General features: G+C 42.6%; 1 protein-coding gene across 3 annotated transcripts in view; it reads right to left on the reverse strand.

The window, feature by feature from the left end:
• Positions 1-2007: 2007 nt before the first annotated feature.
• LOC132836779 (metastasis-associated protein MTA1-like) overlaps positions 2008-17356 on the reverse strand; it is a 127391-nt gene continuing 112042 nt past the window's right edge. Inside the window, exons 16-21 of one of the 3 annotated variants that reach the window (XM_060856240.1) lie at positions 16334-16423; positions 14718-14861; positions 14162-14197; positions 9062-9087; positions 5950-6104; positions 2008-3248 (exon numbers count right to left, since the gene is read on the reverse strand). In XM_060856240.1, coding sequence (XP_060712223.1) covers positions 3098-3248; positions 5950-6104; positions 9062-9087; positions 14162-14197; positions 14718-14861; positions 16334-16423 — 602 coding nt within the window. In that variant the 3' untranslated portion in view covers positions 2008-3097. Of the gene's footprint in view, positions 3249-5949; positions 6105-9061; positions 9088-14119; positions 14198-14717; positions 14862-16333; positions 16424-17356 lie in introns of all 3 variants that reach the window. The other 2 variants (XM_060856239.1, XM_060856241.1) reach the window with 2 other exon arrangements.

Here is a 17356-nt window from a genome sequence, read left to right on the forward strand (position 1 = left end):
TGCTGCCACCCCACCCCTTGTTGGAGTTGGCGGGACATCCTATCTACATTAACCTTGTCAAATCCAGAAAGAATTTTCTAAGTTCCATTGAGATGGCCTCACATTCTTTGAAACTCCAGGGAACACATGCCCAGGTTCCTCAATCTCTCAAGATAATTCTACAAACCCTAGAATCAACCTTGATTTCAGGAAAAGATAAAGCTGCATTTCTGTAGCATTTTGCATGACCACAAGGTGACTCAATGGGCTTCACAGCCACCAACGTGATAGAATTGTAACTAGTGTAAATATAAAACCAAAGCTTATAAAATTGTCAAATTAATTTCAAGAGAGATTTGTGCAAAGGTGCGTTTGTTGGAAAGGGTAAAGAGGTAATTCACTCCTTGCAAAATAAGTTGGAATAGAGCAGCAAACGGATCTAGGAACTTAATGTTTAAAAAGTAGAAAAATCAGTTCAGAAATCTACAAAAAGATGAGCACAGCAATGGAGTTCATTTCAAGGGGAGCAAGACTGAATATCAGGGAAGTTCTGTTAAACTAAAACTACATTCTTCAGCCCATGTTCAAGAAAGCTGCGCCCACTTCTGGACTCCACATTACAAAAGTGATAGAGGCATCAGAGATATTACAAACAGGATTCAGAAAGATGATACCTTGAGGTTAGAGGTTATCACCACCAGGACAGACTGAACAAGCCAGGCTCCTCTTACTCTAAGGAGATAGCTCATTGAAATCTTTACAATATGAAAGGGTTTAACTGGGGAGATTTGGAGAAAATATTTTCCCCTGGGGGGGGGGGAAACGAAAGCTATGTAAGAATGTGGAAATATGATTAGTAAGCCATGCGGCATTTCAAATCTGCTTCAACCCCACCATTTCCACAGCCCTCAATTCCATTTGTATAATTTTAAAACTCTGTTGAGTTTGGTTTAAGTATTGCCGATGGCAAATCATCTACAGCTCGCCGAACAGAATGGAGGATTTGCAATCATTTGTGTGGAGAAATATTTCGCTTCTAAATAGATTAGATTCCTTACAGTGTGGAAACAGGCCCTTCGGCCCAACCAGTCCAAGCTGAAGCTTAAAGTGGACACTGGGGCCCTATGCTCCAAATACCTGCAAACAGATACCTATCTCAGGATCTAACTTGTGAAGCCCAAGTTGCAATGAAGTCATCTTTCATTCCTCCAAATTCTATGGAATTTGGGTTTGTTGTATTCAATCTCGCCTCAATGGACAATCGTGTCATCCAGGAATCAGTCCAGAGAATCTTCACTGCACTCCCTCCAAATTCATCCTTCTAGAGGAGATCTGTAACTGTATACAATACGCCTGGTGTGCTCTCACAAAGCCTTATACAACTGCAGTTAAGATTTCTTTACTCACATTGCAATAACTTTTGCAATACAAATTAATTAACATACCATGTGATGTAATTACTTGCTGTGACTGGCATATAATAACACTTGGCTCTCTAGGAATATTGACACTTCCCGATCTCTCACTTTAAAAAAAACACTGCTTTTCTTTTCTTCCTCCTGCAGTGGATAGGATGTTCCCACATTATTTTTCATCTGCTACATCCTCTCCTACTAACCTAACCTACATCCCTTTGGAGCTTTTGTGCTTCCTTCTCACAGCTAACTTTGCCTCCTTTATCAAATGCTTTTTGAAATCCAGGTAGATTAAATGCTGGTTTCCCTTCATCTACCTCCTGGTCACACCCCTTTAAAATAAAGGACAGTTTTTATATCTCTTTCAGTAAGCATGTCGGATTCCGAACGGACTGTGGGGCTAATTGGCCTATAGCTGTGTTTTCGCACTCCCATTTCTTTCATTGTGGGTAATGTTTCAAGCTGTGACATTGGTTCAGAAAAGGTGTGAAGGCTGCCCTGGAACAAGGTGCAAGGGCTTCACACAGACACTGAAAAGAAAACATGCCACATGCATCACAAGATAGCCAAAGAGCACTTGACAAAATAAAACACTGAAGTAGAAGAAAGTAACTTGGAGAGATTTCAGTTGATGCTTTATTGTTTTTGTATGGCTAAGGATGAGCTTCATTTGACTATTCCAAGAGGGACACCGAGTCCAGGTTGCCCCAGTGGGGACACTGCACGTCCTTAAGCTGTTACAAAGAGAATCAGTAAAACTTTACATCCACTGCCCCTCCCTGAATCCTATGGAATGACTGAATAACACTAACTTACCAACTACATTAGCAGTGTATGTACATATCAGCACACTAAACTATAGAACCTTGTAGTAGGAATATATCTCACTGTGAAAATCAGGGTGCTTCAAACACAACCCAAGTCAGAAACATGGAAAAATATTTTGTACATAATTATTCACTGTGAAACTTGCAATAACGAATCTCAAGTGATGAAAAGATTCAAGGTCATACATGAAAAAAAGTCTTTTAAGAAAGTTTTTTTTCCCTCTTCGGTTCCACTGGAAAACTGCACCATTTTAAATGGGTTCAAGGATACAATATACAGTGTAACATGCAAAAACAATGCACTGCATTAACTGCACGCCAACCAGTTCATAAAAACAAAACTTGCTTCTTAAACCGAGGAGAAACGGCACCTCCTTAAACTATTACAGACAATTCTCAAAATAAAAGGAATTCTTAAAATCTTTTTCTTTACTTTTCTTTTTCTTTAAAAAAAACCTTTTACCAAGCCATAGACAACCACATTGTTCTGGGAGCCCCAGCAGCACAGACTGGAGCAAGAGGATAGTTCAAAGAACAAAGAGAACCACAGGCCATTCAGGTTCGCAAATAACATCACGAGGCAGCTCCGCTTCCTGCAGGAACAAAAACAAAGGTAGTAGCCACCGAGAAGGGGTGGAAGAGGCTGTCGGAGCTGCCTTTAACTGTAGCCATCAGCTACTCTGTCCACTGCCACTGTCCACTCTGGAAGGACATTGGAAATCTAACTCAAATAATAATCCTTCAAATTGATCTTAAACGTGAGGCTGACAAGCACTTGATTTGGAGTCTAGTTCAGGAGCTCTACTTCATGCGCACTGAAGGTTCAAGTATAACAGGGACTACAAGTCTCTTGCTTTATTAAAACTCCACTTTGCATTAATCCTCGATGACAATTGGTTCTTCATTCATGGGCTGCCTGGGTTGTTGCGATGCAGAAGATGCACGTCCTTGTCGAATTAGAATCTGTCTGTAGGGCTGACGCGCTGCCCGCTTCATATCGACAGGACCCAGCATCTTACGCACTTTCCTAATTTCAAAGGGAAAAAGACAATACTAAATAAAACTGCAAATTGTACAACAGACAAACTTTCCAACTGAAAGAGTGGTTTCAGTTCAGGTTTGATCAGAAAGCTGATAGTCTAGCTTCTGAGACCAAATCAACTACCTGCAAACTAACCTACTCCTGAATCATCCTGACCATACCACTTCCCATTTTGTCTCGAAGCAAACTGACCATTGGCTGATCACTCCCCATTCTGTAAATCTCAGAGTAAAAGATCTCCCTAGTAGTGATCATAACACGACAGAATTTAATATTCATTTTGAGTGAGAGTAACTTGAGTCGCAAACAACTCTGTTTAACTTAAATAAGGGGAATTACAACGAAACAAAGATAGGTGGTTGCAGTGAACGAGAGGATAGATTAGCAGGAAAGACAGTAAAGCATGATGTTTAAGGAGGTAACCCATGACTCAGCAAAAATACATGCTACCACGGAAGAAAGATGAGGTCATAGATTTGTTTGCTGAGCTGGTGTGGTTTTCTGCAGATGTTTCGTCGCCTCACTAGGTGACAGCATCAGTGTCTCTTAGATAAAGTGTTAGTGGTCTGTCCCATCTGATATTTGTGTGTCTGTTTTTTGGTACTGCCGTTTCTGTATCTGAGTGGTTTGCAAATGGGGTCCAGTTCAATTTGTTTATTGAGTGACTTCTGGTTGGATTGCCAGGCTTCAAGGAATTCTCTCCATTTTGCCCCTGCTACAATGGTTACATTGTCCAAGTTGAAAATGTGTCCTTCGTGGTCTGCGGGGTTGGAAATGAGTGTGTACTGGCTGTGTCAGCAGTGGTGAGTTGATGCTAGTGCACTTGTATAGTCAGTTTTCTTCCTGTTTGTACGATGTGGAGGATATATTGCAGGATATATTGTAGATAATGTTCATCCTGTTGGATGTGGGTGTTGGGTCTTTAACTTTAGAGAGGAGCTGGTGAGAGGTGTTTGTCAATTTGAGAGTCACTAAGATTCCTAGGGGTCGGTTTAGTCTGGAAGTCACTTCTGATATTTCTTTGATGTATAGCATGGTCACTTTTGTGTTTGGTTGTGTTGTGTTTTCTTCTTTAGGTTTGTGACACATGTATCAGCGAACAAATCTACAACCTCTTCCACAACCTGAGCTACAAATCTTTTCAAAAACTCTAGAGGAGGAAAGATTCTAAGAGAGGGATAAAAAACCATGGCTGACTGAGCAAGTTAAGAACAGCATTAAGTTGAAAGGAAAATCATAAGGAAACAAAAGTTAGTGATAGCCCTGAAGACTACGATAAATTCAGAAACAAAAAGACCACAAAGATAGTAAAAGGGGAAGAAAAGAGGGCAATTTAGTGAGGAATATAAAAACTGACAATAAGAACGCCTTTAAATATATAAGTAGTGACGGGGTCAAAGTGAACATAGGCCCCTTAGAAAATGAATTTGGAGAGATGGCTATGGGAAACAACGAAATGGCAGAGGAATTAGACAGTTATTTTGGAGCAGCCTTTATGGTGGAAGATACATCAAACATCCCACTAATGCTAAGGAATACAGGGGAGGAATTAAGTACCATCCCCATCTTGACAGAACTGGTATTTTGACGAACTAATGTGGTTAAAGGCAGATACGTCCTCTGGCTGGATTGCAACTGTTTACGATATATATGAATGACTTGGAAGGAAGCAAATGTACTGCAGCCATATTTGCAGGAGACAAACATAGGCAAGCCCTGGGATGGATACAAACAGTTTACAGAGAGAGGTAATGACAGGTTAAGCGAGTGAACAAAAAGTTGGCAAATGGAGTATCACATGAGAAAACATGAATGATAATGGTTGATATGGAGGGATCGTCTTATGAGCAAAAGCTAAAAGGTTTGGAACTCTATTCATTGGAGTTGAGAAGAATGAGAGGTGATGGGATTCTTAAAGGGCTTGACAGGGTAAATTCGGAGAGAATGTTTTCCCTCACAGGAGTGCCTAGGACCAGAGGAGGTAGCCTTAGAATTAAGGGATGAGGCAAAATTTCTTTTCCCAGAGGATCGGGTGTCTTTGAAACTCGTTGACACAGAATTGTGGGGCCAGAGCCCTTGCACATGCTCAAGGCTGAGATAGAAAGATGCATCAGCAGGTGATTTATGGGGAAGGAAACAGTGTGTGGAATGTTCCATCAGCCATGATTCTACCGAATGGCAGATAAGGCTCAAGGGGCTGAATGGCCTCCTCCTATTTGTTACGGCATAAATTGCAGAACTTACTCAGTTTTACATTTCTCATTCTTGTTTCCCAACCCTTCCTCAGAGTTAGTCCTTTTGCTAGCCTATTTCTTGTCAAGGTCTCCATCCCTACTAATCCTCACGTTGTCGTCAGCTGGTTTTGGGATGACACTTTGAATCAGTGACCAAATCTGCGATGTGTATTTTTACAACAAACGTCCAGTACAATCAATTGGTAGCATACTTTCTTTGGTTGGATTTGATTTTCACATGATCATTTCACAGGGGCATAACATGTGCTAAATCACATCAATCTGCTAAGTTGTTTATGGCACATGAGGGAACTGGCCTAATGAACAATACCCACTTCTCACAAAAAAATTAAAAGTTGCTCATGGGAGGCCACACAAACAGATCATCACTAAGCTCAGTACTCCACAGACACAGGATGTTGCCAGTATCATAGGGCAAGTTCAGTCATTACCGAGTTTCATCCGTTGCTATGAAAAGAACATCATCTGGTGCGTCGATCCAGTTCATCCTCCTGCCCTTCATTGGGGGAAGGGACCCCGGCTTCAGCACTTTGGAGTTTCTTGAGTATGGTTTCCCATTAATCATGTAACCCCTGTTAATGGCAGTCTGTCACAGGACACAAACAATTAGTATTCAGAAATACAAGACATGGACCAGCAAAAGAGGGAGGAAAGAAGGGAGAGAGAAACTGCAAGAACAGACCGGAGACCAAATGATTTCCACCATGGTGCTATACATTTGGGGATTATATGAAAGACGCCTGCACGTAAACAGACACATGATTGGCTGTAGCACTAGGAAGAGGCAGCCTCTGATGGGTTCCAGGGGTATTGCACTGGAGCATCAGCCTCTATCCTGTGCTTGTGTTCATTGATTGGCAATAAACCTACTCATTCGCACTTCGAACCAAACTCCTATCCCCATGTGGAACTGTCAAACAGCAGAGAATGAAAACTTGGAACACAAGTGCAAACATCTGAAGAACGTGGTCTACAACTTGCCAAGGAAGATCAGAAGAAAAAGTAGATAATTCAGCCCAACTAGACTGCTCCGCTATTCAAGACAATTGAGGCTACTCTTAGGGCTTCAGATCCATTTTCTTCTCATTCCCCAGATCCCTTGAACCCAGAGACAGCAAAAAGTTATTTCAGTTGTAAATACGTTGAATGAAGGAGCACTCCCAAACTTCTGGGGTGGAGAATCCTAAAGATTCACAACCCTTTAATAAGGTGAATAATTTTCTCATCTCAGTCGGAAATAACTGTCCCCCTATCCAGCGATTGTGCTAATTTCTAGAATCCACACACAATGTGAGTAACCTCTCACTGTTGAAACCCTTTCTCTTATTTTCCTAAATGTCAGAGAACATAGACCCAACTATCTCAGGTCCTTATTATTGGGTGACCTTCCCATCCCAGGATTTAATCTGGTGAACCTTTACTGTACCATCTTTAGTGGAAGTATATCCTTCCTGAATGGGGATGAAAATCAAGCACAGCATCCCAAGATTGGTTTGAATTATGTCCTGTGCAACAGGGTCAAGATTAGGGAATCTAATCTAATCATGAACATTTCTGAAATGGGGCAGCATGGTGGCTCAGTGGTTAGCACTGCTACCTCACAGCGCCATTGACGGGTTCGATTCCAGCCTTGGGCGCCTGTCTGTGTGGGTTTCCTCCGGGTGCTCCGGTTTCCTCCCACACTCCAAAGATGCGCAGGTTAGGTGGATTGGCCATGCTAAATTGCCCATAGTGATAGGTGCATTAGTCAGGATAAATGTAGGGGAATGGTTGGTGTGGACTTGTTGGCCTGTTACCATACTGTAGGGAATCTAATTTAAAGACATCTTCATTCCTGTACACCAATCCCCTTGTTATAAAAAGGCCAATATGGCATTAGATTTCCTATTAGCTTGATGTTTCTGCATTCTATCTTTGAGTTTCTTGTACAAGTACATCCATGTCTAGATGACCACAGACAGTTACAATGTTTAAGTTTTTTTTCATGACCGAATTGAATAGAAACATTGAAAATAGGAGGTGGTCTTTCGGCCCTTCGAGTCTGGTCCGCCATTCAACATGATCATGGCTAATCATCCAACTCCACCCCCTGTTCTGACTTTCTCCCATACCTCTGACCCCTTTAACCTTAAGAACTAAATCCAATTCCTTGCTGAAAACATTCAAAAATGTTTTGGCCTCATCCGCTCAGTGGTAGTGAATTTCACAGGCTCAACACTTTCTAGATGCATACATTTCTCATCTCAGTCCCAAGTGGTTTACACTGACCCCTAGATTGAGACCCTGGTTCTGGACTCCCTGGTCATCAGAAACATCCCTTTTGCATTTACCCTGTCTAGTCCTGTTAGAATTTTAGAGGTTTTTGTGAGAACCATCTCACTCTTCTAAACTGCAGTGAATATCATCCTCAACCATCTGTCTCTCTTCATATATCAGAGTAATCTCTCTCTTTTTCAAAATATACTCCATCGATGATTATTTTGTCCACTCAATTCGTTTCTCTTCGCAGCCTCCCCTGGTCCTAATTGCAGGCTATATTGTTATCCAGCTTTCTAACATCGGCAAGCTTGCACATATTACTTTAGATCTCTTTGACTAAGTCACGAACATGGATTGTATATACGGAGGACCCAGAACTGATCGTTGCACCACTCCATTACAGCTCACCAACGTGAAGATACCCCGATTGTTCCTACTGCTTCCAGTTCATTAACCAAATGTTCCATCTGTGCCAATACTGTATACCATCCTAGCTCCAGTAGTTCTTATTTGTACCTCAGTGAATAAGACTTGGAAATCCAAGCCCAGGATATCGACTGGTTTCCCCTTTATCCATCCCATTAGTTACGTATTCAAAAACTCAAATTTGCCAAACAGCTATCCCTAGAGCAAATCAAATTTTTATATAATCATAGTTTGGGGTCGTAAGTACATTATTAAGGCATTGTTAATAGAGCCCAGTTCTTTCCTTTTGACAGATGTCAGGCTAAGTGACCTGTAGTTTCCAGTTTTCTCTCTCCCTCCTTTCCCAAAAGGTGGTGCTACATTTGTTAAATTCTAATCTGCTGGGACTACTCTGGAAATGAGAGAATTACAGAAAATCATGGCAGTGTATCCACTACCTCTATAGAAACGCTGACATGCAGGCTCTTTGGTCCTCGGGAATGGCTGGTTTTAGTCCCTCAAGTTTCTCCAGTACTTCTCCTCTCCCCATATTTATTACCTTAATTTCCTCAATGTTGGGGATTTTCCAGATGAGCAGTTGACTGGCTGCACAATTCTCGTGATTTGGGATTACTGGAATTATTCTGGATACAATAGGAATGAGCATTGCAAAGTCTGGGATGGTTAAGGCACTTACACTTGTCAGTACTCATCATGTACCCGAGTCCTGAAGTCCACTTGACTCCCTAATGCTGTGATGTACCTAGTCTGAGAGTGTTCTATGGTGACAGTGCCTCAAGTGGAATTGCTCTCATTACCACAAGAAATGAAAAACTGTACAAAATTAAGAGATGCACCATTTGTTTAAAAAAAACTTACCATTTGTCTCACTTGTCCATGATTTGCTAAACATAAAAGAAAAACAGAATCAGTAAAGTATTTGATGATTACAGAAGGATGTACAATTCCCCACTCTGTTTGCAGACTCTCTCACACACATGCACGGGTCCATGGGAAAAAAGAGTCATACAGCCTCTGGAAAAACCAGTCTGACGTGTGTGACTGAATCTTCCTCACCTCAAAGACCTTGCACCCAGGCTCCGATGGACATTCTTAACATGAAGTGTATTTGAATACCCAAGCCTCAGTGCTAATGATCAAATTCATAATAAATGACAATGCCACGCTGACAGATTGCCTATTCTGACGTGTCTTCCTTGTTTTGCTGAGTTGAACACCCAGAGATCTCTCAGTTTTCATTACCCCTGAGCTCACCAAAGATGCTGTGTGTGAAAACAATGTACTGGAGTTCAGGCACAGACCTCTTCTGAGACCGGTCGCAGGTTTGCTCCCTGATTGAGACAGGAAGCAAGACAATAGCACTAGGACATCCCCTTCAAGCTGTGTCACTGGGTCTGTGTGGAATGGATACTCAGGGCATACAGGAGGGGACATCACTGGGATGTTTGATACTCAGGGCTTACAGGAGGGGACATCACTGGGATGTTTGATACTCAGGGCTTACAGGAGGGGACATCACTGGGATGAATTCTCCTGATTGCTTGGCTGTAAGTAGCAATTATGCTGACTGCATATGAACAGCATCAGTCTCGATGTACTTTTCAATCGTTGGCGAGACTCCCAATGGCAAGTCGTGCTTATGGAATTAAATGCAGGAGAGGAGAATAGGCAAAAGCATTGCCAGAGTTTCAGATTACATTCAACAGTGAACTTTGTACATAAGGGCTTAATTTCAGAATACTGAGGTATCAAATCTCCAAACAGAGAGGCAGGAAACAGAGCAGCACCAGGGTTGGGATAGGTGTGTCAATAGGTCATTGCTGAAATTGGATAGAGAGACAGCTAAAATGTGGTAAGAAGTTTACCATATTGAGAGATAATAATAAAGTTGATGCAAGGTTCAAACGTCACTCTTGTGGAATGTGGCAGGAAACAAACCATCCCACAACTGCCTAAAAGGATGGGGAGCTTGAGCTTGAGATCTCTGAACACAAGGGACAGTCACCATGGTAGACATGGGGAAGGGATTAGATTAGACTTACAGTGTGGAAACAGGCCCTTCGGCCCAACAAGTCCACACCGACCCGCCGAAGCGAAACCCACCCATACCTCTACATTTACCCCTTACCTAACACTACGGGCAATTTAGCATGGCCAATTCACCTGACCCGCACATCTTTGGACTGTGGGAGGAAACCGGAGCACCCGGAGGAAACCCACGCAGACACGGGGAGAACGTGCAAACTCCACACGGTCAGTCGCCTGAGTCGGGAACTGAACCCGGGTCTCAGGCGCTGTGAGGCAGCAGTGCTAACCACTGTGCCACCGTGCCGCCCACACGGTGGCCGCCCCACACGATGCGGGGGAAAGAGCAAGATTCTTCTCCTGCAAAGTGGAAGGTAATTGTCAACTATAATTAGGTACTAAGGAATGAACACTCTTTGACTTGTCTTTTAATTGGACCAGTCCCCACCTCCTCTGGTTTGTTGTACTCATCAGGTTAACAACTGCACAATCTCACTAGCACCGCAAGTTTCAGATCCATGGACTACTGCCTGGATTCTCAGCTCACCTTAACCACACAGCACATTTCTCATTCCCCTTCCCCTCAGAGTCATAGAAATGTACAGCATGGAAACAGGCCCTTCGGCCCAACCCGTCCATGCCAACCAGATATCCCAACCCAATCTAGTCTCACCTGCCAGCACCCAGCCCATATCCCTCCAAACCCTTCCTATTCATATACCCACCCAAATGCCTCTTAAATGTTGCAATTGTACCAGCCTCCACCACATCCTCTGGCAGCTCATTACACACACGTACAACTTGTCGGCCATTGTTCTAAAATTTTTCAATTTATTTGAACAAAACTTCTGAACTGAAATTCAAGAGGCTGAGTCTCGCACAGAAGTCCTGGAGTTAACGCTCACTGTCAGACAGTTACTGAATTATTCAATTCTCATTAATTCCTTGAAGAAAAAGTGCATCACATGAGTTTTAAAACTTTACTATATCGTGGAGTTTGATCAGGTCAGGCTAATATCTTTCCATGTGGAGTTAGTAAATTCCCAAACTGGGATGGATTTATATCAAGTAGAACTGAGAAAGCACCATTTATACCCAACTAATGAACTCCCACCAATATTCTCAATCATCCCCAATGAGTGAAGACCCCAATTATGTAGTACTGCTGCCAGCTACAGCAACAGTCCCAAAAGAATTCCCCACATTTCCACAGACTACCATCTAGCTTTGAACTGAGAAATTCCCGCTTCTCTAATAAACGGCCTTGAAGCAAAAGGCTGATTCCAGTCTCAAAGATGGGCTGTGAAATGGGGCACCGTTCCAAGATACATCACCCTAGGACAGCTGGAACAAGTGGCTGTTGAAAAGGATTGGCAGTGATGATATACAAAGCAGGTGTCACTTACTTATCCACCCCATTCATTCACTGACCATCTCTACTTTTCGAGTCAGAGCCCAATCTGTGCAGATTGATTTCAAAAACGTTCCAGCTCTCCTGAGGTGAGATATGGGGTGGCAGTGGGATAGCTGCATTGTGCTGATTCTACAAGTGTGTGCCAGATAAAAACAACCCAGTGTACCATGAGATTATAGCATGCACAGATTCCACAATACCAAAGGGAGCTGGAAAGCTTGCTGTTGACTCCCCAAATAATCATCTCATACAAGCTTCAAATACCTTACTGTTTGATAAATATTATGCTGGCTGGAAAATTGCTCGATATTTCAGTAGGGCCGAGTGTCAGAGCAGGGGGTTAAGTGCTAACGGTCAACCCGGAGATATGGGTCAAGGTCAGTCTTGACAAATATAATGAAACCTCCTTGGCTGGAAGGATCCCACGTGAGATGAACCAATGGCTCAAAGCTCAAATCACTCCAAATTGTCAATTTCACCCCAAACAGACACAGGACATTGAGGAAATGTTACTGGTACAGTGAAGGACCATGTTTTGAGGTTGGAGCAGAATAGAGGAGATTAACTTGAACCAAGACGCATGATCTAGGCTCCTTGATGCTGACCCTCAAAACTTGCAGGAAGAATCAGATGAAAACAGCACAATGATGGAAGAGGCAGTCGGATGTTGAACAAAGAGGAGATGCTGAATTGATGGACACTGGTCTGCCTTATGCAACAATGAGCTGCCCAAATTGAGTTAAGTCATTCTTAAATCAAAATACAGTACATTTCTTTCAGACTCAGGATAACAACCAGCTAACAGGCACAAGATGACAACCAAGCAGGAATATGCACTAACACATACAATACAGTGACCAACATATACTTCCGTGATTTACAGGCAACTGCCCTTCACATAACCGCTGCCGAGGTCATCGCGTGGTTTGCAAAGAGTGGGGGAAGCTGGTGCCCACTTCATTAAAAGATTTGAATAGCAAAGTCACTGCATGGTATACATTACACACACAATAATAAACAGCAAGGCAGTTAAAAGCAGTTGCATAAATCATGAGGACTGGGTGCCACTGAATCATATAACCGCCTTGCAGCTTCTATTGTTGTACACATAATGGGTCACAGATCTGAGAAAACAAGTGAGGCATACCGATAACACTCCAAAACATCCACAACCCACCTCAAAGAGCCAGGCGAAGATTAATTTAAAAAGCAGCCACAATTCTCTCAACCCCTCACCATCACTGCCAAAACCTCAAATAGCTTCAGGTCTGCAAATCCATCCCCAGCCACCCCAGCATCTACTGCAAGACAGAGTCCATGTTTGAAGCCTGAGTCTGATCTTGCCAGCCTCCTATTCTTTATGGCGAAGATTCTGGTGGACTTTGTAATTAGTTCCACAGACATCAGGAAGCTGACAACAACTCAGTCCTACTGAGCCAGTTCACCCAAAGAGCCATCCCAGTGTGAAAAGGATATTGGGCATTAATAGCTAAGCTGTGCTGATCCAGCCTTTGTTTCAGGTACTCTTAAGGACTGTCCCAATTGAGCTATGGACAGAGGCCATGAGCAGAAACTCTGGCCAATCCTGATCCCAGCTTACCCAGACCAATTGCAGCACCTCACTAGCCTCTTTTGACTAGTTACTGCAGCACAAAGTAGGACAGAACCAGAAACTTTCTGGTTTACAGTGCTCAGTATCCCATTTGCCTAGACCAGCCAGGGGAGAGGAAATTCTCCACTGTGGCCTGACAATTACCGGGAATGTTCCTCACTTATTGTGCTGGACTGGACAAGCATCAACTGCTCTGTGTAAGTGATCACCCACTTCACTATTAGCTATTCTGCCAAAGAGTGTGCAAGAGTGCAGCCCAGACATTAGACCAATATTTCTAGGCTGTGCAAGATCTTTGTGACTGAAGTTTTATTGCAGGAACTCTGGCACAAGGACAGGCTGAGCCTGTAATCTGCCAATCTCAGACCCTTCACTTCCACCCTCTGCCAGCTCCTTCTCAACTCTAGAACAGTGGGTGCTTATTCTAGAGCATGAACACCGTACAAGTGACCTGGAAAAGGTGTCAATCAGGTCTGATGCTCATTGTTCAAAGCACAGTACAAATAACACCTCAAAGAAACAACTCTTTCTAGAATTTAGTTAAGGCTGCTTGGACCTATTGAAACTGGGGAGCAGCACACAGTACTCGTGAGTGGAAATACATACTCTAACCACGTGATCCTGAATGCAGAAGGAATTTGTTCCCACATATTTTACGAAGGTGTCTCTCACTGCATAAACTCAGATGGAAATATCAGAGTCATTCAACATGCCCTTCACAAGATCCAGCAGAAGCCTCAATGGGGTTTTGGAGTTCTCAAGCTGATTAGCGAATAAATGCCATGAGGCGGCTGTTTTGGAGGTTATCAAAGCCGAAAGGGGTAGGGGGTGGTTTGCAAGGGGAGCAACAACACAAAGCACTCACGATGAGCGTGTAGCCGTGAGCACGACTGCGCGATTGTCTTACCCCTAAACGGCATCAACAGACGTTTCTTCATAGTGCCTGGTAAACAAGGACCAACAGACAGTGATGAAGAACATTATAGAATACCACGTACAGTTAAGCTGACACATGACCTAACTGAAGTGAGCAAGGGCAAACCATCTGTAAACTCGTAGATACGAGCTGGAGCTTCTCAGTCACACAAGCACTTCACGCAGTCTGAGCTGCAACATGAGTTGTCGGCAAACTGAGAAGCATGAATGGGAGAACTGTTGGGATATTGACGTCATGTCAACTCAAGTGAAAGCATGTATTCCGATTCAAGAAATGGAATCATTTCAGCTCAATGGTCGAGAGCCTCAAGCTGGGCACCCAAGTCACTATCTTTGGTCTGAAGTCAGCGTGAACATGTTACTGTTAAGGAGATCTCATGTCCCACATGCCCATCACTACAACTCTGATAATCACCAACTTCGTGTTTACAAATCACAAAGGATGTTGTCAGGAACTACAGCTAAGGACTGCCAAAGTGGGTACTTGAGCTGCCCAGATACCCGCTTATTCTTTACAATATACTGACCATCAATGCCATTGTGCTGCTCGTATCCTCGCTTGCCCAGAATAGTTGGAGAACCATGGTTTAAGACAGGGGGCATCTTGGCAGGAGTCACACTGGCTGAATGTACAGGCAGACTGGGAACAGTCTTAACAGGCGGATGGAGCTCTGCAGGGTAAAAAGGAATATGTTTCATAATGTATTCAGTTACAACCCCAACAGTCCCACAGATTATTACAAGTACGGGTCTTGCCTGCTGTACAATTTCTGCATCACACCAGAGTGTTACCCACTTCATGAGTAAGACGGTCAGACAATACCAAACACAGAACACCTGGCTGATATTTCCCCTAATTAGAAGCAAAACCGTTCTGTAGATGTTGAAAATCTGAAACAGAAAATGATGGAAGTACTCAGGAGTCTTGGCTGAACTAGGGGCTTGTATTTTTTTTGCTATGGGCAATTGCTGGAGAAATTGAATCATAATACTTAAACAAATTTGAGTAGGACATTCTTGCCAATGGGAAGAATACAGTCAACCTGTCGTCATGCAGTGGTACTTTCACCCTCTGTCAGCTCCTTCTCAATTCTAGAACAGTGGGTGCTTATTCTAGAGCATGAACACTGTACAAGTGACCTGGAAAAGGTGTCAATCAGGTATGATGCTCATTGTTCAAAACACAGTACAAATAACACCTCATGATACCAGGTTATAGTCCAACAGGTTTATGTGAAATCATCGGGTAAGCAGTGCTCCGAAAACTTGTGATTTCAAATAAACCTGTTGGGACTATAAACTGATGTTGTGTAACTTCTGACTTTGTCCACTCCAGTCCAACACTGGCATCTCCAATTTTCCTGTGGTGAGACACATGGTTCCTGGATGTGAACCATCTGTCCAACCTTCAGGTCCCATTACTATCTGCTCGTGACAGATTACACATTGTGTCATGAGCAACTCAATTATGTATTTATGGGATGTGGACATGTTGACAAGATTAACATATTGCCCATCCCTATTTGTCCTTCAAATAAACTTGCGAAGTCATTTCAGGGGGCAGTTAAGAGTCAACCACATTGCTGTGGGTCTCAAGTCACATGTAGGATTCCTGAAAGGACAAGTTGGGTTTACTGAGACTAGTTTTCAATTCCAGATTTTATTACAGCAAACTTCATTTCAACAGCATCTTATAAACTGGCACCCTTGATAAACCAGCAAAAATTATACATCTGAAATACAGGAAGTTTACTGCATTATCATGATCTCCACAATGTTGGAGTAGTCAGTTGAGAGTTTGAATAAGAAAGCTCTCTGCCATTAAGTTTTATTTCAGGCAAAGGTTGTATTACTATTCAAGAGATTTATACTGTAAATAGAAGGTATAACAAGCAACACATATACCCCCTGCATTACATTTCTATTACGCTGTGCATGCTTTACATTGACTGGAAGGAACTCTTGATCACGTGGTACACTCCTGGTCCCACAGGTGCTGGTTAATTAAAAGTTTGCTACAATTGAATGTAAATTACCCAGTGACATAAACACAATGCCACCACTTCCCAGTGAAGTTTGTACAGATGAAACTTGGTACATGAGTCATAAGTTAGTGAACTAGATTGTACATGTGATTGCTTACCCAGGTACTTGACTATGGATTCCAATGACTTCCTGATGAAAGGTTTGAGCTTAATTGCCTTCTCCCCGATTTCTGGAAGTCGAGCAGTGCCTATGAGGATAAGAATGCCATGTTAGCAGGAGCCAAGGATAGCAACATAGTTGTACTTCAGTTCGGTCAAACTGTGAACCAGGAACCAACAAAACATTCATCATAACACACATCAGCAGCAGCGTAATTTGTAATGCCATGAGTGGACTAGGACAGGTTGCTGAGGGGAATGGGAGAAGCCAATGATAAAATACATTATTCTGGCATATAATTCTGCAAGTATCTGCACTCAATTATAAAATTCAGGTACGAAAGAATAATCTCATAAATAAAGAAGCAAAACTGGCCCTTTAAATGTTTTCCATCAAACATTTCAAAAGCTAGGTATAGCACTCGTATTCCAATACACAGACTGGACAGAAATGCAGCTACCACAGAGAAATACCTTGCAAAGGAGCGTTTTCTAAGGAAATATAATTAAACAGTACGGTTTTAATGCTGGGAGGTGGTTAAAATTGAGTGGCCAAGAGATGAACATACACAACTTTTAAAGATGGCAGAGGAAGTTGATAAAGTTATGTGGATTCTCAACCTTCGCAATAGAGGAGATAAAAGGCAGAAGCAAGGGAGTTGCACTAAATTGTTATGGATCACTGGTTAGGCCTCAAGCTCAAACATTCTCCTGAATTCTGGGCAAAATTCTTTTGGAAGGGTGTCAAGGTAACAGCATAACTCAGAGCACAGGAAGTGGTCATTCAGCTCTTCATGTACCTGCCAACTCTCTGTGGAACAATCCAGTCAGTCCTTTAACTGCTCTGTCCCTGGAGTCCAAGTTTGTTTGCTCCAAGTGGTTGTCCAATTTCATTTTGAAAACAGTCATCATGTCCATTTTCACTAATTAATACTTAGTGATTTTTACATTGACAGGATGTGGATGTCACTGGCTTAGGCCAGCATTTATTAGTCACCCCTTAATGCCCAGAGGACTGTTAA

The sequence above is a fragment of the Hemiscyllium ocellatum genome, chromosome 47 (assembly GCF_020745735.1).
Source record: "Hemiscyllium ocellatum isolate sHemOce1 chromosome 47, sHemOce1.pat.X.cur, whole genome shotgun sequence".
Taxonomy (NCBI): Eukaryota; Metazoa; Chordata; class Chondrichthyes; order Orectolobiformes; family Hemiscylliidae; genus Hemiscyllium; species Hemiscyllium ocellatum.